Below are 22,091 nucleotides of genomic sequence, written 5' to 3'. Positions count from 1 at the left end.
AAGCAAATCCAGATGGTTCTCGTCATCCGGTCTCCGCACAGAATAATCTCTCCTTTCCATGAGAAGATGTTAGGAAGCCATATAAAAGTGAGGATGGTTGTTTTATTGGACTCTCTTAATGGCTTTGGAAATGACTTGGGTGTTTTAAGGAGTCCTAATAGTTTTGTCCTGAAGGGAAGAATAATGAAAATAGTTGCTTCCATTGGTGTTAGATAGGGTAGTAAAGAGAACAAGAATCTACGCATGAGAAATGGAGATAAGATCGTTTGAGGAAAGGCGAAGGAACTGGAGGTAAAGATAGAGGTAATTGGCTTAATTCAACAATAATAAAAGGGGAAATTAGCTCAAGAGTTGTCAATTAATGCCCGGTCTAATCGTTTTCTACCTAAATTAATATTTGTTTCAAGTGGGGTGATAACCATTGGGGCTGCACAACATAATCCTCATGACACAAGAATTTAAAAAGGTAAATAATCTTCAGCTAGCGTAAAAGCCGAAATTACCTCTTAGTATCCATAGCGTTTTCACAGCACTTTCCATGGAAGATACATAACAAACATCTGAATTTATAAAAGGAAGCTGAGTCCCAATCTTAACTTTGCTGCCACTACAGTGTTACTTGGCCGCCCCAGCGATTCAAGAGCAATATGAGAAGTTTTGAGGGATCAAGCCTAGCATAATTCCTTCACAAAATTTAAGCAGTTAATCCATAGTATAGAAGCCAGGCCTGCCATTAGATCAGTTTGAGATGATTTTGAGGAGTTCGATATCAAACAACAAGGTCTTGTCTATAAGACCCTGGTTTCTCAGCACAAAATCCAGAGCTCTCTGACCCTACAGAATCATAAATTTGCATTATTTTCTTGCAATGGCAGCCAAAGAAACAGAAAAAGGGTCAAGCTTACTGAAAAGGTTGTAGGTCTTGGGCCAAGTTTATTGAAATCATTGTCAGGATACCCCAATTCAGGTGGTACAATTATCCTGCATTGCTGAGAATTAGACCGTTAATATTCAAAAAGAGAACATAATAACAACATATAAGCGATCTTATTGTGGTCTTGCATGCAAGTTCATAGTAGCCACATATGGTGTATTACTGTACATCTTAATATACAATTACATGCAACTTATAATAAAAGAATGATTTGCATAAGCAAATGGCCCAATATAATGCCCAAAGAATGATAGTTCTAGTTTGCCTCTAGTCAGCACATTATTAGTGAATTCAAGTATGCACGCACTTAGTTATCAAAGTTTATGATTGACAAGCAGTGAAGTACATGCAGCAACTTGATAGGTAATACTTGAATATTTCAAGTAAATTCTAACAAGATTGATAAAATCAGCGGGAAAAACTCAACAATTCCAATGAAAATAATCAAAACAGTAGATTTTATTGTAGGAGTCAAATCAACGGAAGGAAACCAAACAAAGATACAATTGATCCTCAATTCGAGAGGATCGTTCTCTCCCAATCTCTAGATGAATCTATAGTCCAAGACATCAAGAAGAAACTCCAAGAGAACACAATAATCAAGCATAACCCTAATCCTAATTGCTCCCTCATACTTAAGGTATACAACTAATCATTAAAGCAAAAAAACCCAAAAGCCCTTGCCTCCCCCTCCTTTGGCTCCAACTTTGAATTTGAATATCTAGTGGACCCCACCCAATCCCTCTCTTTCTCTTGCCGCCCCTCTTCTCATGTATACATGAACCGGCCCCTTAGAAGGGGCCGACTGGACCAGTCCACTAAGGACCGGTCTAACACAACATGTATTTATGAAAAACAACAACATAAACTATGAACAATTTTACTAAGAATTACAAAAATAATGAAACAGATCACAGATGTCGAGGAATTATTCAAGAATCAAGATAATAATTCTATCCGTAGAACAAAACTAATTGCTTATCTAAGATTGCATTGCGAAGCAGTACGAGTTTTAATACTTCACCTCCTGATACCTCCAAGAGACATGCCAGTTATAGCTTCCTCAAATGCTGGTATGACCTGAAGATGCACACGGTCATACAAAGCACAATGAGGATTTTAATTCCAAGTGCTACAAGCATTTAATTTTCTAGAAAGGAATGAATTCATGGATAAAATAGTGAATAAATTGTATCAATATATTATCATATAATTTACATCAGCATAATAAGATAAAATGTTTGAAGTCAAAACAAATACTCAAAATTATAAGACATTTAAATTTTTGTTAAGACAACTAATCTATGGTGTTGCCTTTATTTATGAGTGTCTTATAACATTGAACATTTTTTCTTTTCATGCCGACATAAATTGCATCATGATTTCCTGATACATCTATTTTTCCTAAATAAGTTCTAAATTTAAAAAATTTACAACTGTCTAATCAAGGGATCGTCATAGCGATCCTGTAATTTCACCATGGAGAGATGGAATACTTTGGTCCAGTTATAATATTTTCGAAGTTAGAAGCACATTTCTTCTCAAGGTATTAGAATCCTCTCCAATTATTATGGTAACTGCACAAAGTGCTTATCAATTCTGGCCATCCCTTTCATTTTGGATGGCTAGGATTCTGAAAATCACTTGAAAACTAGAGCGATTTTAAAAAAACTTAGCATAATTAATCCAAAATAAAATGAATTACTAGAATGGATAATGGATATAAGTTACCAGTTTATTGGAGAGGATCTGAGTCCCTTCTGCAATGCAAATTTTAAGAAAAAAACTTCGTAATATGTACGATCAGAATTAAAAGTTAAAATCCTTCAATTATGCAATAAAGTTATTCTCAAACTTATACAAACAATGCATCCAAATTCCATCGGTTTCATTCAAGCTGAATATAGGAAGGGAAACAGGCATTTTAAAATGGATATTAAAAAAGAAGCCCGTAAAGCAGGAAGAAACATTGGCTATGACGTTAATACATGATCCCAGTAGCGCATCTACATTGATCATTCAGTATTTCTACTCACCTTGCCTCGAGGATACACAATAGATTTCATGAAGGTAGTGGCGGAGCTGATATTCAACTCGATATAAATCAATTTCGTATAAAGAATATCAAACAAATCTCAAAACTTATTTAGATGTTATTTTTTAAAAATATGTTATACAAAATTTTTCAGATCATTGATGAAAAGATATCAAAACTGACTCAAAATAATTCTAAAGCCTATGAAACTAACTATTCTAAAGCCTATGAAACTAACTATTAAGTTTTTAAACAACTAATAAAATTATTAATTTTACAATGGTATAAAACTGCATTAATACATCTTAAAATTGATAGATTTTCTTATATCCAGTTATGTAATTCACTGAATCAATTTGTCTCTCATACCTGTGCCACAATCAAATTTATTAAACAAGCTTGATAATTAATCCAACAGGGTAAAGAACTTGATATTCGTACATTTTCATTTACAGATTAATTTAACCTACTAAGGAAAACTCAGGAATAAAAAATTATGGAAGAATATACTGACATAATTTGCTTGAATGCCCTTCATATGTCAGCACTAATCTGAATGCAAAACTAAATACATTCTAAGACCTCCTGAAGAAAAATGCATCATGAAATCCTTATGCAATTTTTTTCTAGAAATGTCCAAAGTAATTAATAGAAACCTCAAATCAAATTTTACATGCAAAGGACGGGGATGGGCATATGCCCTTTCGAAAGAGAAATGTGCATCGATAACTTAAAAAATTAGGGGTGCAATTGCACCACGATTATGTTTGGATCCACCTGTGCATTTGGGGATGATAATATCGAGTTCTATCAAGCTTTGAAACTAAGGATTTGATTTTGGCTTGAGTCTAAATTTGATGCAAGATGATTGAATTTAAGTCAACTTTCGAGTTGATTAGAGCAAAACCAATATATGTTCATTAAATATGAATACAAGTATATATATATATATATATATATATATATATATAAGCCATCTGCAAGTCTGTGCAAATCAATTTTAAACACAAATTGACCAACATTAGAGAAAAAATCAAACAATTTTTAAGTTTTAAACATAACTATTAACCCTAATTCCATGTGCTAGTTCACTAATCATGAAAACTGTACTTATGCATGATAGAAGATGCAGGTAATGCATTTTAATAATAGAATGCAAGCTAAGGCTTCGTTTGGGATGACTTTCTTATTGCTTTTTGAATTAGCTTTTTAGTAAATTTTTTTTAGTTTAAGAAAATTTTGCACTAAAAAATTGCTTTTGAAAGCAATAAAAAAGCTGTCCCAAACGAAACCTAAGTTGGGGGTTCGAAATTCTAAGATTTCAAAAGTGTCCCTGTGGCAATCTTGTTGTTATATAAGGTGGGATGATGGGATTAGTCCATGGATTTTCTACTCTTTGACAAATTTAACCAAGAAAGGATATAATGAATAACAAGATTTTAACAATATCTATCATCCAACTTGGACTCCAACAAATTCTGTATCAAATAAATGTGAAGTTTACAGTAGAATTAATGACATAAGTTAAGCACGCATGCCACTCTGAAAGCATATGCTTGACTAAGAAGTTGAAACCATCACATAAACTATAAGAATTTACTTTCCATTGGATAAAACACCAAAGCAACAAGCTCCGACAAAGATGAAATGAAATAGAAATATTCTGTGATGACAAACTAGTAGAAGTTCGGCACAGATAATAAATAACCAAAAACGAAATGCCTGAACAAACTGATGCATGCCCTAGTTTTTTCATGGACAGGTAATCACCTGCTGCGATCCAACCTTGAATTTGAAAAAATCCTTATCTTCGCCCTGAAAATTAACACATTTTGCAATTTCAGTATCAGTAGATCTGTAGATGAAGCAATGAAGAGCAGAAACAACAGTTTTTAAGAGGTATTTTCAGATTTGATCAATGATAATGTACCCATAAACTATCTAAATATTAAATATCTGAAGAGTTGGATATCATAGAAATAGAAGAATCCTTTTAAATGCTTCAACAAGAGTGTGACAGCAAAACACCAGATCCAAGGTTAGGTCAGAGGCAGTAGAACTGTGTATTACCTCAAATGAACCACCTTTTGTCTTGTTGCGAGCTTCAAATATTCGTCCATAATATCCAATCGTGTAACCATCCCAATCAACCTTAAAGGCAATCATAATTTGATGTCTGCATCAGAGTTCATGCAGCTCAAACTTAATTAAAGTTATTATCACTGCAGCTACATAAGAAATAGAGCTTGAGTTCACTAGACAAATACAATTTTAACTAACACAAATAGTATTTTAACTTGAATGTTCAGTTCACTTTTCATGCAATTTTAAAAAAAAATTATAAGAACTTTATCAACAATCATATATTTGGTGAAGTTGTTTGCTTCACCTTTCCTATTTATCTCTGAGAAATCCTATAAAGACTCGGCTCCAAGCTTGTTGCCTATAGTGTGAGCCAATTTGACTCATTAGGCGAAGGCCAGTTGGTCAATTTCAGTTAGCCAACCCCTATATTGACTAACCTAATCAAGATTTAAAATTGCATAATTGGGTATTGAGGTATTTTTCATTCGTGAGATGAGTCGTAAACCTTAAGGCGTTTTGAGGCGTAAGCCTCAAAATCTAAAAATTCTGTAAAGTCGTAATAAAAGTTAAAAGTGATTTTTTATATAATATCCAAATAATATGTTAAAGGATGACATATCAACTTTCTATTGAACTATGAAGTGACAAATTTACATATATATAAAATAAAAAATTGTATAAGATGTAAAGTATTAAGTAATAAATTATGTGAAATAGAATTGAGATCCAAACATAACAAGAACAAATAACATAAATATATGAATTGCATAAAAATATCATATAAAATCAAGTTTAGCTCTAATTTTTTTCTTTCTCAGTTGTCTACTCATCTACGTTTAATTCTTAAAGAAAATTGAAATAATTGACAACAACTCATAAATCATATGTACTATCATTACTAAGGGGATTTTCATTTGGGTCACTGTCATAACAAATTGATCTCTTTCCTGCCTTATCCTGTAGGATCCAATACCTCTCATTCTAGTTCGACTTCTTTATTTATTTCAGTCATCTTCATATTTCATAAATATTTGCCATCAACATAAAGATAATACTCCAAAATTTTAAAAGGAGATGGTGGTGTCGTGAAGCTTTCTAGTGATTGCCTGCGGCGGCTATGATGGTGGCGTCTACGGTGTAGGTGGTGGGCTGGAGGTTGAGGAAATTGAGAGGAAGTTGCTGCAGCATGGGGGTGCAAGAAGACATGATTTTTTTGGGGGGCTTTCAATAGATTTTAGGTAAGTTTTAAATTAAAAAAAAATACATGAATAGAGTGAGGCGTGCGCCTCATGCAAACGAGGCGAGGCGTACCTCATCTATGATGGGCCACATCCAAGATGAGGCGTAAGCTCCATAAAAAAAGCCAGAGGCGTAAGCCTTGAGATTTTTTTTACTGTAATTGCATTGAGGCGAGCCTCATATTGCGCAATTTTAAACAATGAACCTAGTACAGTCTCAGCTTACCCAAAATGGTCCTAGTTGAGTTAAATGTGGCCCAAAATGACTTAGCATAAACTTGGGTAACCTAATATGGTCCTAATTGACCTAATATAGTCCCTAATGACTTAACATAGTCCTAGCCAATTTAACATAATCTTGAGTAAGCTAATGTTATCCTGAATGGCATGAACTGGTTGCCCTAGTCAACTTAAATGGGTCCCAGTTGCATAGTATGGTCATAGTTGACTTTGCCAATCCAAGTTGACCCTAATATATCTTGGTGGTCCTCTTGACCCAACATGACCGCAACTAACCCAATTAATTATAGATTTACTTGGTTGAGCCCAAGTTAGTTTCGGTTGAGCCAAATTAACTCATTAGACTAACCTTGGAAAAGCATATAAACCGAACATGAGCTCAATTAAACCACTAGTCAGTCCTAATTGATCAAATTGGCCTCACTTGGCTCAAGAGTGATTCAATTGACTTGAGTTAACATTAGGGCCCTTAATTGAGTGCAATTATCCCCCTTTAATAGCTCAATTAATCATAAATCTAGTTTAAATGTTTAATAGATCCTTCTGACTAGCCTAGTCCAGCTCAATTAAGATGCAAGATTAACTCAATTTGATTAATTAAATTGTCTTTAGCCTTTAGCAAAATCAACCCTTTGGCTAGCCTTGACTAGCTCCATTAAATTGTTAGATTAATATAGACTAGCTCAATTAGTTGAACCTAACTAGTTTGCCATTAACTAAGCTAATCACTCCATTTTCGGGCCAATTAGGACTTGAATAAGTGAAATGGGCTCTAATCAAGACAACCTATACAATGGTCTGCTCATTTAGCTTTGACAGGGTTCAATTGAGCCATGGCCAGCTAAATTAGATTGGGTTGAGCCTATTTGGCCAACCTAATATAGAACATGGGAAGTCACCTCAACCAATTGAATACTTAAACCCTATTAGCTCAACCCAAAGGATCTATTTAAACCCATTTCCCTCTTCATTGCATTTTTATGACTAAATCTAGCCAAATTGACCAATTAGGCCTATATGGATAAAAAAAGGTCAAGTAGATGAAATTGGGTAAAATGAAATTAACAATTGAATCATATTGGTTCATTGAATTGGGCCTAGTATACCCCTAATGAAGTATGAACACTTCAAATGTCTTTCATGTCCATATCTAACATAGACACTTCTCCTACACAGCCTAACACACATCTAAAACACTTAAAATCATATCTTCGATTTTTTCCCCTCAAAATTATAGTTTGATAGGCCTAGGCATATTTTGACATGAACATGACACATGAGGGCACATGCAAAAAACATTACAAGAAATTTCCATTCAATTCAATTATTTTCATTCGATATTTATATGAAATTCTAAAATCCCAATTTTAACTATAATTATACTCATCTTTCACTCATGTATTCTTGTCTCTTCATGTCAAGATTAGTCTATCTCCTCATCAATAATTCACCTTTCCTGTGATCTTCATCCCATCGAGCCAACCACACCATTGCTCCCACACCATTGCTCCCATCTATTAAGCTTAATCCTTTGCCGAGCCTACTACTCAACAATTTCTTACAACATAATGCTCTTAACTTCATTGTGATTCTTTCAGAGACCTTTCATTCAACTAAAGGAATCTTTATCTCTCTCCTTCTATACACTCATGAGGCTTTAATTTCTTCTACCTAACCACAATTTCAAATCTTGATTTATTTTTTTAATGATTTTTGTTGTTCGGCACCAATTCCCTCGAAGCAGAGCTTCTTTTATATTTAATATGTATCAAATCTTATGAGTTCATTATTAACATTGGCATCAACGCTTGCATCACCCATTCCTATGAACAGTGCACATGTCGCCACCAACATCCACTAGCATTGCTTCCCTCCATTGCTCATAAATTGACAATCATAATTATGGATGTAACTTAATTAAGGTAACTTGTGAATTGGCTCGTGCTTAGTTAGATAAATAACTCATTAACTAAGCTTAATAAACTAATAAGCCAACCTCAAGCAGGTGCGACTCATTTGTCCGTTCATAAGCCAACTCATTTTAAGAAAAAAAAATTCACATAAGATACACTTGAATACATTATAATTCAAGGTTCTAGTATAAAGCTATTAAAAACATTTGAAAATTCTATCACTTCACCTTAACTTATTTCTTATCAATTTTTAGCCTTTTTTTCATTATTTAATCATTCAATAATAATGATAATTTTAATTAGAATGATTTTCTCTTTTTCATAATATAAATGAGTTATTCGTGATGTATCAAACTCATTGAGTTAAGCTTGAACTTAAACTTGATTAATTAGATGATGGTGGTTTAACCTCGAATGGACTTGTTTACACCCTTAATTGTAGCTTCACGTCAATACATAAACTAGATGCATTGCAAGCGGCTACCTCAAAGGATTCCTATCAAGTATAAGGAAAATATAAGGCCTTGAAATTTTCACTAATAACTAAAGGCCGCCTCTTTGTGTTGTGTTAGTCATGGGTGGCCAACCTCTTGCTATAATGATGCTCACCTGGGACAAGTTTGGAGATGATACAGGAGCTCAACAAGGTGCCTAGGTGATAAGACGGCCTATGGGTGCTTCTTTTAGTAAGTTTTGATTTTCCTAGACTCACTCACCTATAGCCACCATACACATCCCAGGCAAGCATTATTATTAAGGTGTGTCTCAAGGCATCAAGTAATGATGAGATAGTCTTGCATTGATTTGATAGATGGATATTAATACTTCAAATGATAAAGAAAAATTAGTTTTTCTAATGCTAACTTGAGTTGGAGAAATAATAATGCCCATGTAAACAAGTTTATCAAATGTAAATGCAAGAATTAAGTTCTAGAGTAGTAAATTTTAAAGATAAAAGGCAATTCTAAGAAAATAGAAGAAGAAATGGAGGACAACAAATTCAATTATAAAGAAAAGAGTGATGGAAAAGATAGTTATAAAGATTATATTATCCTTAAACTATACATGCTACTAATTTAAGTTGTTAGTAAAGATAACTTTCTCCATTCCGAGTGCTTCTTTGGCTCCATCGTGGTCATTCGACTTCGCTCCTTCGACAATATTTCCCTTCCTATAAGATCAGAAGTTACGGCATATTGATCGGAAGAAAGAAAGGGAGCTCGTTTGCTGTAAAGACAACTTTCTCCCTCTCGAGTGCTTCTTCCGCCCACATTGTTGTTCGACTTCCCTCTTCCAGAGATGTTCCCTTCCTGTCCGATCGGAAGTCTGAAATTTTGATTGTAAGCAGCGATGGGAGCTATTGTTGTGTAGGTAACTTTACCCCTTCCACGCGTTTCATCGGCCTAATCCCGTAAATCTACTGAACCGAGGGATTTTAAAATATATATATAATATAATTTTAATTTTAATTATCTTAATTAATTATAATTATTATTTTTTAATTAATTATAATTTATAAATTTTATTATTATTAATTAACTATAATTTATTTTAAAATTAATAGTTACGCTTAAATATAATTAATTATAACTTATTACTTTAATTAATTTTAATAAACTTTAATTAATTTTTTATTAATTATAAATAATTAATTAAAAATAATTAGTTAATTAATTGTAATTAATTAATGTTAATTATAATTAATTAAAAAAATGCATGCTCCTCCCTTGCCTCGATCCACGAGCCGATACAAAAGCTGATGACTCATGAGAAGGTATAAAAGTTCCAAATCCCGTCCTCAACGCGCTTGATGCGCTGGCGGACCTCCTATACGCGCTCTTGTAGCACAGTGAGAGGGAATCTAATGCAACAGGTGCGACGAGGCAGATAAGCCCTATACACGCTCTTGTAGCATAGTGGGGATAGTCCTCGACCTCGACATCAGCGCCGCCGACATTGCTACGCCATACTTGTTAACGGCGAATGACGCACTATGGCGTAAAGGTCCTATTTGAGCTATAGCGCATACCGCACGGCGCGACGCACACCATTTTGAATATGACGCAAATTATAAAAGAATTATAAAATAATAAGCACGAATATGAAATATCATTAAATTGAAAGACAAACTATCATAATAATAAGCAAACAATGATAATACAAATAAATAACAATCCAACATAATTTCAAGTCCAATAAGTAGTCAATCTTCATACAACTAAAGTATATTTAAATGAAAACAAATAGCATTAAGAAGATAATATTATGCAATATAACATTTATCTTAATACCTTTAATATATTTAAAAATTAGAAAATATGTTATCTTAAAAATTAAAATAAATAAATAAATAAATATTTATAATTACATTAAAAAAATTTTAAAACAAATGGCGCGTGCTATTTTGCGCCGTGCGCCATGGCGCGCATGTGGCGCAAATAGCGCGCGCCATTTTAATTTTTAAACATTTGTGTCGCGCCATACACATGACGCCGTAGGTGCGCTGCGCCGCGCCGTGCGCCATGACGCACGCTATTTTGCGCCATTGACATCTATGTGCTACGCAATGTATAATGTTTTAAAATCCTATTCTCGGTGTTTGTGGCGGACCGGAGAATCACCTATACGCGCTCTTGTAGCACGGTAGGTGGGTAAGCCGTATACACACTCTTGTAGCGTCGTGGGGAAAGCCACTGATGTTCTCATACGGGTATTGTTGAAGGCCCCATACACGCTCTTATAACGTGGTGGGATGAAAAGATATACGATCATGGTGTCTAGGGACACCTACTATACATGTTTGAGTAGTGTGGTGGGAAGACCAAGCTCCCCTACATTTCTCTCAAATAGGGGATATGCTAGGATGCTGCCGAAATTTTCACTGAAGTGCATAAAGCTTGAACAATAAAAAGACCTCACTTGAGCAGCAATGCAGAAGACCCATACTTGAACTGAAATGCATAGAACTTGGACTTGAACAGAACTATAAGAAATTGAACCTTAAACTCTAAAATGCACAATCAAGATCAAAATTCAAATGTCAAATAATAACATGAAAGTACGCTAAACCACCTATGAAGGGTGAATGTGGACATGATATAGATGCAACAGACTCCCACAACAATCCCTGCGATGTCAAATATACTATAATTGCAAGAAAATAGCAATCAACTATAGAATGCACGTATATCTCCCACCTGCATTAAGAAAAGCTAATATATGAATGCAACAATGCTTTCAATGCATATAAATAATGATATTTAATCAAGTCCAAATAATGTCAATCCACTATAAAGAGTATAAATGTCTTCTATATATAACAATGAAGAACTCGAAACACAAGCAATGTTGCATGTAGATTGAAATGGCAACACTGGCATTTTATAGTAAAAGACCTGTCCCTATAAAATACAATCATCATACAACCTAAGATTGGTAAAAGGTGGATTGCAGGTCTGATAATGGCAAATCTGTCTCATTATCTAAGAACCACTCATTATCAGATGCCACATTATCACACACTAATGAGTCCTCATCATCCTTAAACCCCTTGTTCCTTAACCTCCTTTCTTTCAATCTCTTGTTGTGCATAATATACACAAGGGAGTTCATTCTGAGTATTGAAAGCCAATTTCTTCTCTTTGTTTGCACTTGACTATATGTACTCCAGTTTCGTTCACACCCAGAAGAAGAACGAGGCCCAAAACTCTAACTGCAAAACTCTGTAACTCCGGGGTGGAATCACCAAATTGGATCCACAATTCAACTATATTCAAGAAAAAAAAATGAAAATCAGAAGTCAGAACTCAGAATATATTAAAGTGTTATGAATTTACAAGAATAAGTATACCTGGAGGCCATTTGACAATAGTTGATTTTGCTGCTTGCAAACCAAAAAAATCCCTCCCTATTCCGAAATAAAACAAGTTATAAATCTGCAAGCTCCCTACATCAACTTGCACACTATATTTCCAAGAAGGGTCACGCCGTGATGACGTATTTGTCTTATCCTTGCCTCTAACCATATTTCGTAATGCAAAAATCCAAAAATAAACAAAAAAAATTCAAAAAAACTAGATTTTCTTTCACTTGAAAAATCTTTGGTTGAACTTAAAAAATTTACCTAAAATCGGTTGTGGACTCCTAGAGGGCGGTCGAACACTTCAAGAAGGCCGGAGTGAGGCGGCGCCGGCGGGAGAGGCGGCAAGAAGGGAGGCCGAGCGGCGTGCGAACAAACTGGAGGACTGCAGCTTTTTTTCTGCTCAGGTTCGGGTATGGCTGATAGGGGAGGGGAGGAATTAAGTATTATTTCATTGAGACTTAAGTGAGTGGGTCCCGAAATTAGAGGCGTGTGCCTCAGGCTGAATTGCGCAATTCAGCCTCAGAGGCGCGCCTCACAGTGCACGAGGCGTAAGCCTCATGAATACCCAAAAAGGCTTAAGCAATGAGGCTCATTTGCCCAGAATTGCGCAGAGGCGTGCCTCTCATTGTGCAATTTTAAACTATGCTACAAACCCAATCTGTCTTCTGAAAATTTGCATCGAAACTTGTTAAAACTCTCCTCGACGACCCAAAAAGAAAAAGAAAGAACGGGGTCTGCGGAGAGGCCAGGGGTGCGAATTTTTGGAGCCCACACAAGAAAACCTAAAATAAACAAAGCCATGATCTTTCATATTCTTTAGTTTAACATTTCATAGATTTGTGTGCTATTAAAAATGTAGGGCTTGTTTTCTGCGTCTCAATTTCAATCAAATCCAATACAAGAATCCCAATAATTTCTAGTTAGCTTTCAGATCCTCCATCTAATTCATTTTAGTTAAAAGTTGTATTTGCTTTAAACTCTAATTCACAAACTCCTAAAATATTATCCTAAGCCTATCCATTTATTTCCAAGAATTTCAAGCTTAAGCAATTCATTTCTAGAGACAAAGAATAATACTAGAAGAAAAAAGGTCAGAACATACCACAACTATCTCTCCCATCTTTGGTTTTGGACCATCGCCATCTCGTAAATCCTGCAATTTACTATATATTAAAACTAGAGACAAGTTAAAAAGGAGCGCCAAATTCTGATCAAAAGGTTCTTTTGGCAACATTGGTGCTGCAGAAGGCTTTGATTTTTGCAAAATGAAACCTTGTATTGAAGACCAGATTGTGTCTCTGTGTAGTCTGGATATCGCATTTTTGTTTTTCCATAGTCCTTTCCACGTAGAGCTGGCACTGTTTCAACAATCAATTTTTAACACAGTTCAAAACTATTCCTTTCCACTGCTAAGGAATTCAATATTTTCTATGTTATTTATGATAAATTGGTTGACAATCTAAGATCTATATAAATGCCAATGCCTAAATATTGTGTTTCCATGTGATACTGGAGTTCAGACTGAAAACTTAAAGCAAATACCAAACTTAAGAGACAGGAATGAATTATTGGATGAAAATGGTTGTCCTGAAGGCTTTTGTTTTTTTCAGCAAGGTGTAAATTTGCGGTAATTGCAATGCACTACAAAAGAAATTAAGAAGAACTTACTATCAGCGAATTCAGCTGCTATTGCCATGGTATTGACCAGTGCATTTTGGAGGGCATTGATGCTAAGCCCAATGAATGATGCTAAAAGTAGTTCTCTTCGCTGAAAAGTCTCCGCAACAGTCATCAGGCTGTTTGAATCTATGTACAATTGAAACAAAACAAATGAAAATACTTTACATCAATTACAATTGAATAAATTCAACGTTTCTGAATAATAATGAAGGTTTTAACAGAAATGATGGTTGTATATGTAGTCATGAATGTTTCTAAATGAATATATGTGGTGCACAAGTCATCATGGTCACTCCGTTACTCATGCCTACATTGTGAAGGGATTTGCAAGTATAGGGTATATTGAATAAATGAAAATTGTGTTGTTGTAAAAGTACCAAGTGAATAACTCTCACCAACAAACTTCAAATTAATAATTGAAAGTAAGTTCGATCACTAGCATATCAAACCAAAATTTGGTTCCCCTGGTTCACCCTCACAACAAGTGCAATCAAAGTTAATTGTTAAGTTGGGATAGAAAGGTTCATCCAATTTGTGGCTCCCATGGGTCTTGGCTATCTTCTATCATGGTTATCCGCTTTAAGTGCAAGATGGTGAAATTTCTAATTTTAGATATCAAATTTCCCAAATATTTCAACCCAAATTCTCAAATCCAACATTCTCAATTTCCAATTTCAATACCCGTGCTGCTACTATATACCAGATAACACGTATTCTATACGTATCTGATTGACGACTAGCCTTAATCGAAAGTTCTCTCTCGTGATCGAGAGGGGTAATTAACTATAGGGGCTTGCGCCTATAGGAAACCAGAACTCAGATCATAAAGTCCACGCAAAATGAGGGCGAAATCTCTTGGTAGTGTCTTATCTACAAACTCATCTGCCTTCCAAAATTTACCCCGGAACTTATTTTGTTAAAACTCCCCCTCGCTTAAATAAAAAGAATAGCACGGCGGGGAGGCCGGGGCCGAATTTTCGGAGCCCACACGGGAAAGGGTCAACATTATGTAAAGTTCAAGAGCAAGTGACTTTCATGACGGATCCATGTGGTTGAGTGGACTTTTAGTGCAGAATATTTGATGGTGATAAAGAGATTTATTTTGAGGGGAGTGGGAGTGATGGCCAATGTGGATAATTTTCACACAAGATCGAGATTGCCAAGGGCACAATGAATAAGTGAAAAATATATTACTACAGAAATATAAATTGATTGGCACTCACCCATAAGCCCAAGCCTTAGAGTTGAAAACAGATTTCATCATTAGTATAGCTCACCCAACTTTGATCACTTTGGTTCACACCCTCCTATATAGAATAACTATAGAACATGCCATCATTGTTGATTTAGGGGAAAACTAGATGTTTTAGTAGAATTGATTGTTTTAATGGAGAAGAAATAATACTAAATCTAATTTAAAATACATACATCTTATCAGTATACATTACTATATAAAGAGAATTAACCAAAGAACTTAACTTGAGTTTATTTTTTGCTTGATTCATAATAAAAAATGACTAGGTCGTTTCTATGCACCCAACCAACTGTTCTACCAAGCTGTTTAGCTCAGTACTATAGCATAGGGAACATAAAATTTATAAATAACCTTGATCTTATTACCAAGAATTTTTTAAGCATTTGTTTCTCTTCATCTCATGATCGTCTACATGATAATTAATAGCTTATAAAAGCTCTTGATTTTACACATAATAAGTGGTTTATAAAGGCATATTTTTAGTTTAAGCGGTATCTCAATCCGATTTCATCGAGCATAGCTGATGTGTTCAGATTTCATTGATTTACAAACACATCATCATATGTGCGCATATTTTCTGCTATGTTATTCTTAAAGATGTTGAACCAAAATGTTCATAGGAGAAGTTGTTTAATCTAGAGTAATTTATTTTTAACATTGAGTTAAAAATGGGAAAAAAATTGACCCATTAAAATTTCATGATCTTCACATGAATTAAAATGACATAGATCATTCTAAATCAAGCAATAAAGGAAAAAAGAAATGCATACTTCGAAAGAAAGCCGCAACTCCAAACCACCTTTGAATGGAACTTTGACATGAAGTGAGTTTGAAAGAAGATGGTCTCAAGGGAATACTAGAATCTCACCACTCAAGGAAGAAACCTTGGCCTGCATGCGGTTAATCGAGACTCGAAATCCTCTTGAAGTCTTTCTCCTTGCTATGCAAGGACTGAAGCCCTAATAAAAATGAATCAAACATCAACGATCAAAGTATTTATGGAAAAAAAAAACAAATCTGCACTCATAGTTCAAAAGATGATAGCATTTACATCATTTATTATTTGGAGATCTGCTCATTTCATTCCAGAAAAATTCAGAGCAAGGGGTACAATTCCTGACTTAAATCTCCTAAATCCTCCAAGTATGGCATAAGGTGAGTTAAATTCAAATCTAGCTAATATGTTTTAATTTCTCTATTTCTCAACTTCTGTCTGTTTAAAGTTTTTCATCAATTTTTGCACCATACATCTAGCTTTTTTATTGCATATTAAGGAGTAGATTCATAATGCATATGCATATTTCGTTTTAGTTTATTGGATGTAAATAATGCTCTTCAAGATTTATATTTACTATCTGAAAATATTACAAATGGGCGGCAAAAATAAAAATTTCTCATCATGATGCACCTTAATGTCCAATTTATCTTATATGTTGGTGCATAGGACTTAAATAGTACAACATAACCTTTTGCCCATCCCAGAGTATTTTGAACTTTATGCGTTTTTTATTTCCACTTAAAATAGTGTATGGTTCACATACTCCAACAATCTTCGCCATGATCCAAAAAGGCAATCAAAGTGCGCGCATCGAGGTGCACCTCGAATCAAGGCGCACGATGAACACCTCGAGACTTACGCCTCACTAGTTCTGGTGAGGCTTACACCTTCTTCATATGAAGCTTAACTCATTGATGCATTTTGATGCACCGCCCCAAACACTTAAATTTAATTTTGGGGTTTTATTTATATTACCCAATACTTAACCTACCATCCCGACCCGCACGCATGCAAGGAGCACTTCTATTTGGATTAGGTAGGTCTCAGAATAGAGATGTTATGCAAGAGTTCTTCATTGATCATGTGCCAAGTTCGTCTCCAACATGCGAGCAAGAGTGCAACACCTCAACGGTTGGCTCCAGGATCTAAGAATTAATTGGTTATATTTAACAAAAAAATTAAAAGATAGCACCTCAAATTACATAAACAAAGAAATACTAATGATGAATTGGATCATTCCGTTGTTGTTGACTTACAACCTGATAATGAATGGGTAACACCCAAAAGTATTGTAGTTCTTGAAGTTGAAGTTGAAGGATAGACTTAGAATGATGAGGAGAATTAAGAAACCAATGCTGACATTAAAAGATCTATTGAATTAGGAGTAGCTTCTACTTCACAAAGAAGCAAAGTAGGGTTGGAGCTTCAAAAAAAATCTAAAGGTGATCTTAAATATAATGGATTTTTTTTTTTTTTTTTTTTTTTTGGAAGCTTTTTTTTTTTTGTTATTTTGGAAGCTATACATTTATTGAGAGGTTTGATGGAGAAGTTTAGAGAAAATAAGGAGGATCAATATATGATATTTATTGACTTAGAGAAAGCATATGATAAAGTTCCAAGAGAATTGCTATGGAGAGTTCCAGAAAAAGAGGGGTTAATAATGCTTATATTTAGTCATTAAAGATATGCATACATAAGCTATTACTTTTGTTCAAACACAAGGTGGTTTGACCAAGTATTTTCCTATTTCAATTGGATTACATCAAAGATAAGCCTTAAGACCATATATATATTTTTCTTTGGTCATGGATATTCTCACTAGACATTTGCAAGAGGTTGTACCCTGGTGTATGCTTTTTGCTGATGATATTCTTCTTGTTGATAAAACTAGAGAGGGAGTTGAAGGTAAGCTTGAATTATAAAGGCCAGCCTTAGAGTTTAAAGGTTTTCATTTGAGTAGATCTAAAACTGAATAAATAGAGTGTGATTTTAGTAGTAATAGATTGTGACTTTGAGCAATCATATCATTTATAAGAGTACACATTTTAGATATTTTGGGTCTATTGTTGGGAGTGATGGTGAAATAGATGGGGACATTAATAGTGGAATTCAAGTTGGATGGTAGAAGTATAGGAATGCATTGGGCTTGTTGTATGATAGAAACGTCTCCCACAAATTTAAGGGAAAATTCTATAAGATGGTGATGAGACTTGCAATGATTTATGGTGCAGTATATTGGCCATTAAAAGAGAAGCATAATATTAAGTTAAGTGTTGCAGAGATGAGGATGCTCAAGTGGATGAGTGGCTTTACTCTTAGAAACAGGGTATGACATGAGCATATATGTGAAGGTTTGAGTAGCACTAATAGAAGATAAGATTAGAGAGAGTCGCCTTAAATGGTTTGGTCACATAAAACGACAACCTTTCGATGTCGGTTAGGAGAGTATATGTATTAGATTTGGTTTATATTAAGAAATGTAGAGGTAGACCTAAAATGACTTGGTTAGAAAATATTAGAAATGACTTTTTTTTATTAGATTTAAATAAGAATTTGACTGTTAACATGACACAATGGAGAAAATAATTCATGTAGTCGACCTCACGTAGTAGGATAAAGACTTGATGTTGTTGTATTAATTTATTATTTTATTTTTTATTATATATAATACAATATTAACTGGCATAGGGGATATGAAAAAAATATTTCAGTTAAACAAGATTTTTGAAGATGATTTTGATACATACTATAAGGATTCTTCTAAAGAATGTCAAAGTGAGAATGAGGCTGCCATGGGTCTTAATCCTCGGGTCATATTTAAGTTTTAAGTGAGTGTTTAATTTGAATTTAGTTCCAAGCTTTTGTGTTAGCATAACATTTAATTTCAAATAAATCATTATGTCAATGGTTTATTTCACCTTTTCTCATTTTATGAGTTTTTTATTTTATTTTTCTTTTTGAGGCTTACGCCTCGCCCCACTAAGGTAAAACATCTTGATTTTTTATTTTTTCCTTTTTAAACCTTGATTTTCGTCATATAAATGTTATATACTTCAACTATTATGAAATATGAAATGTATGGTTCATTATGCTTATGATGCATAGCCTCTTTTCATCAAATTTCAGATTATGTTCTACTGATCGAACATAATATAAAATTTATTTCTCTCACTCATTCATAACTAGATGCATTTGCATGTCCTTTCCACTAACATGCCCTTCTTCAAATGTTGACCTAAGAGTTTGCAGGAAACATTTCTCAACTAAGATATACAATTTTTTCATATTATTTCTTGGAAGTGACCAAATGATATTTGTCATTACTTTCAAAAGAGATATTAGGGTGGTTTGAATCTCATAAAAATGTCTACCTTTAATGCAAGAGCTAGATGAGGGAGAAAAATTCTCTCCTTATCTCTATGATCCTCACAAGGGTTAAAAAACAATTATTAAAAAAAAAAAAAAAAAACTAACACCACAGATTGAAGGATAGAAGCATGATCAATAATAAAGTTGAAAGAAAAACTTTGATATAGAACACTGCTAAGAATCATATCATTCTAACATAATCTTGGTTCTAAATGCTTATCCAAGCGTAAATGCAAATGTTATAATCTAAGCATTAGTGAAATAAATCAAACAAAATATTTTTGAAGAAAATTGAAAAAATAAATAAACTCCCAAAGCATTAATGCAAATAATGGCAAACTAAAGAGAGGGAGGTAGGGTAGGGGAGAGAGAGAATAGTCCAAGCCAAGCGATCATCAAAAGGCATTTATTTCACAGGTAGTGAATAGAAAGCTTGACCAAATGACGTGTTTAAAAAATGAAAGCAAATAACATTCACAATATTTGACTTCATAGATGCTTCAATTGTTCCATTCTTGTGAAGCCTTATATAGCATTAGAAACATGAATCGCATAAAACTAATTTATAGTGCCTCTGCTATTTAACGGAAAATCCTAAACTAATTTACTAATTATATTTCACAAAATAACGACATTAGTATTTCTAATTTCATCGGACAACTCTTTTGACTTTTAATTCAATGATCTCATATAAAAAAATAATTAATATGGTCAAATCCACATTACGATGTTAAAGTATAGATCTTTAATATTAATTTATATTATTCAAAAGGAATAATGCTACATGTTCAAATTGATATGTGCGAGGTAAGAACAAACTAAATTAATAAAAAATATATTTTTGGTTTGATTTATTAACTAAACCATCACTACAGGAAAAATGTCATTTTCCAGAGGCCATTTCCGTCGGAAAATGATTAAAATCCCTTAAATCCCATCCGTTAATTATGTTTTCCGGCGGATTGTTACGGAAAATTTTTACGGTAATTCACGCGTCGGAAATACAATACCGTCGAAATAATTCCACCAGCAATTCCTTTGAAAGAAAAAAAGAAAAAAAAAACATAATTTAAGCCGAGAATAAGCCCGCTTGCGGGCCGGGAGCCCCATGAATCAGGGGCCCGCTTGAGCTCGCAAAATCAGGGAAAGCCGTGTGGACCACGCAGGCTTGCTTAAGCAAGGCCCGTCCACGAACCCGCTGGACCGAGAATCGGTCCCCGCTGCGCCCCCGCGGCCCAAAAACCAGGCCTTGCCCCTTGTTGATATGTTGCACGCAGGTTTGACGCCACCAAGTTCCAATCGACTTCGCTTACAAACCAAATGAGTGTGATGAATAATACATGAGTTAACTACGTTTTATATTTTATATTAAATTTCTTAATAATTATTTAAATATTAATTATTTATATATAATTTTAATTAATAACATAATAATAATAATTTATTCTTAATTTTAAAATAACATAATAAATAAATTTTTAGAATTTCTTAGTAATTAAAATTAACTAATATAAATTAATATTGAAATATCATTAACATATTAAATTATATTATTATTCATATTATTTAATTAACAATATTATCAAATATTTATATTATTATAAATAACTTGTATTTATATTAGAATTAAAAAAAATTAATTTTAATAACAAAATGAATAATTTTAAGCATATAATAATAATTTATTTTTTTTCAGAATAAATTTAATTTCGTCGGAAATATACCAGAAAATGCACTAGAAATCATCCGGAAAATTCCGCCGGAAAAATTGTCAAACAATATCCAGCGAAAAAATCCGTCGGAATTTCCGATGGATTTTTTCCGCGAAATAATTCCTTCGGAAATCAGGCGTTTTTCCTTATAGTGCGTTCGACTAAACATAAATAATTTCAAATGAAATTATGAATCTAATCTAAGGATTTCATGAATGAGCAAAGATCATCTTTGTCCCATTTCACAACTTATTCACCCCACACCCTCACATCATCTATTATGGCCTTTGCTCTCCTTTTACCCTGTACCACATCATGTCAACATGCAAAACAACTCAACAGATTTATCCTCTGCATTTGCAGCACAACACTCATTCTGCCTAGTGTATCTCCCCCATATGTGATCTATCGCCTCAATCAGTCGGCTATATCATTCAGGTTGGTTAGTTAATGCTAGTTCACACACTACAAGCAAAATCCCATATTTACCAGAAACGCGACGAAATCCGTCGGAAAACTAGAATATCCGACGGAATATACAAAAGATCCGGCGCACAGTTACGCCGGAAACTTCATTACACCGGTATCGGGTAACCGCAGGCTCTGCATAAATTTATCTCCACGTGGCGGAGCCATTGCGATCTGAAATGTCTCGTGCGGAGCGCAACATGCCGTGAAGTAATTACCGAACCAAAGAAAACAAAACACAAGAGCATGACAAAACCCACTACCCAGGACTAATTCAAGAAATCATTCTAAAAGAAAGAACACAAATGGCAAGTTCTCTGTGTCCGTAACAATGTTATAGGTTTGAGTAAAAGGGGCCGTCGCTGTATAATATAATAAATCTCCGGCGCAACAAGAGAGTAAGGTTCCTCAGCTAACTTAACTAAATTCCATCCTATTTTTAATCACATCTAACTCTGTAAATATACGTAAGAATAACTCATCTATGAACACGATCACTGTTTCTTTTAACCAATCTTTATT

At 34.1% G+C, this 22,091-nt stretch overlaps 2 protein-coding genes across 4 annotated transcripts in view; both read right to left on the bottom strand.

Moving 5' to 3' along the window:
- Positions 1-457: 457 nt before the first annotated feature.
- The window catches only part of LOC110094666 (peptidyl-prolyl cis-trans isomerase FKBP19, chloroplastic), a 25,997-nt gene continuing 4,363 nt past the window's right edge, over positions 458-22,091 (bottom strand). Inside the window, exons 3-11 of one of the 3 annotated variants that reach the window (XM_020819945.2) lie at positions 16,111-16,201; positions 13,976-14,113; positions 13,580-13,665; positions 13,410-13,460; positions 5,040-5,120; positions 4,740-4,784; positions 1,959-2,014; positions 906-981; positions 458-834 (exon numbers count right to left, since the gene is read on the bottom strand). In XM_020819945.2, coding sequence (XP_020675604.1) covers positions 739-834; positions 906-981; positions 1,959-2,014; positions 4,740-4,784; positions 5,040-5,120; positions 13,410-13,460; positions 13,580-13,665; positions 13,976-14,113; positions 16,111-16,201 — 720 coding nt within the window. In that variant the 3' untranslated portion in view covers positions 458-738. Of the gene's footprint in view, positions 835-905; positions 990-1,958; positions 2,015-4,739; positions 4,785-5,039; positions 5,121-13,409; positions 13,461-13,579; positions 13,666-13,975; positions 14,114-16,110; positions 16,202-22,091 lie in introns of all 3 variants that reach the window. The other 2 variants (XR_003703320.1, XM_028701424.1) reach the window with 2 other exon arrangements.
- Positions 11,721-13,402, bottom strand: LOC114581384. Its single transcript, XM_028701425.1, has 2 exons — positions 12,296-13,402; positions 11,721-12,211 (listed from the first exon to the last, which is right to left on the bottom strand). The coding sequence occupies exons 1-2, from the start codon at positions 12,468-12,470 to the stop codon at positions 12,054-12,056; spliced, it is 333 nt and encodes a 110-aa protein (XP_028557258.1). The 5' UTR covers positions 12,471-13,402; the 3' UTR covers positions 11,721-12,053.

The sequence above is a fragment of the Dendrobium catenatum genome, unplaced genomic scaffold, assembly GCF_001605985.2.
Source record: "Dendrobium catenatum unplaced genomic scaffold, ASM160598v2 fragScaff_scaffold_1693, whole genome shotgun sequence".
NCBI lineage: Eukaryota > Viridiplantae > Streptophyta > Magnoliopsida > Asparagales > Orchidaceae > Dendrobium > Dendrobium catenatum.
The sequence above is the reverse complement of the archived record's forward strand: the minus strand, read 5'-3'. Positions and strand labels throughout refer to the sequence as shown.

Coding starts and splice junctions, on each gene's coding strand:
- LOC114581384 (XM_028701425.1), bottom strand. CDS start 12,470: ATGGTTAGAGGCAAGGATAAGACAAATACGTCATCACGGCGTGACCCT. Junction 12,212..12,295: donor TATTGTCAAATGGCCTCCAG/GTATACTTATTC, acceptor TCTTGAATATAG/TTGAATTGTGGATCCAATTT.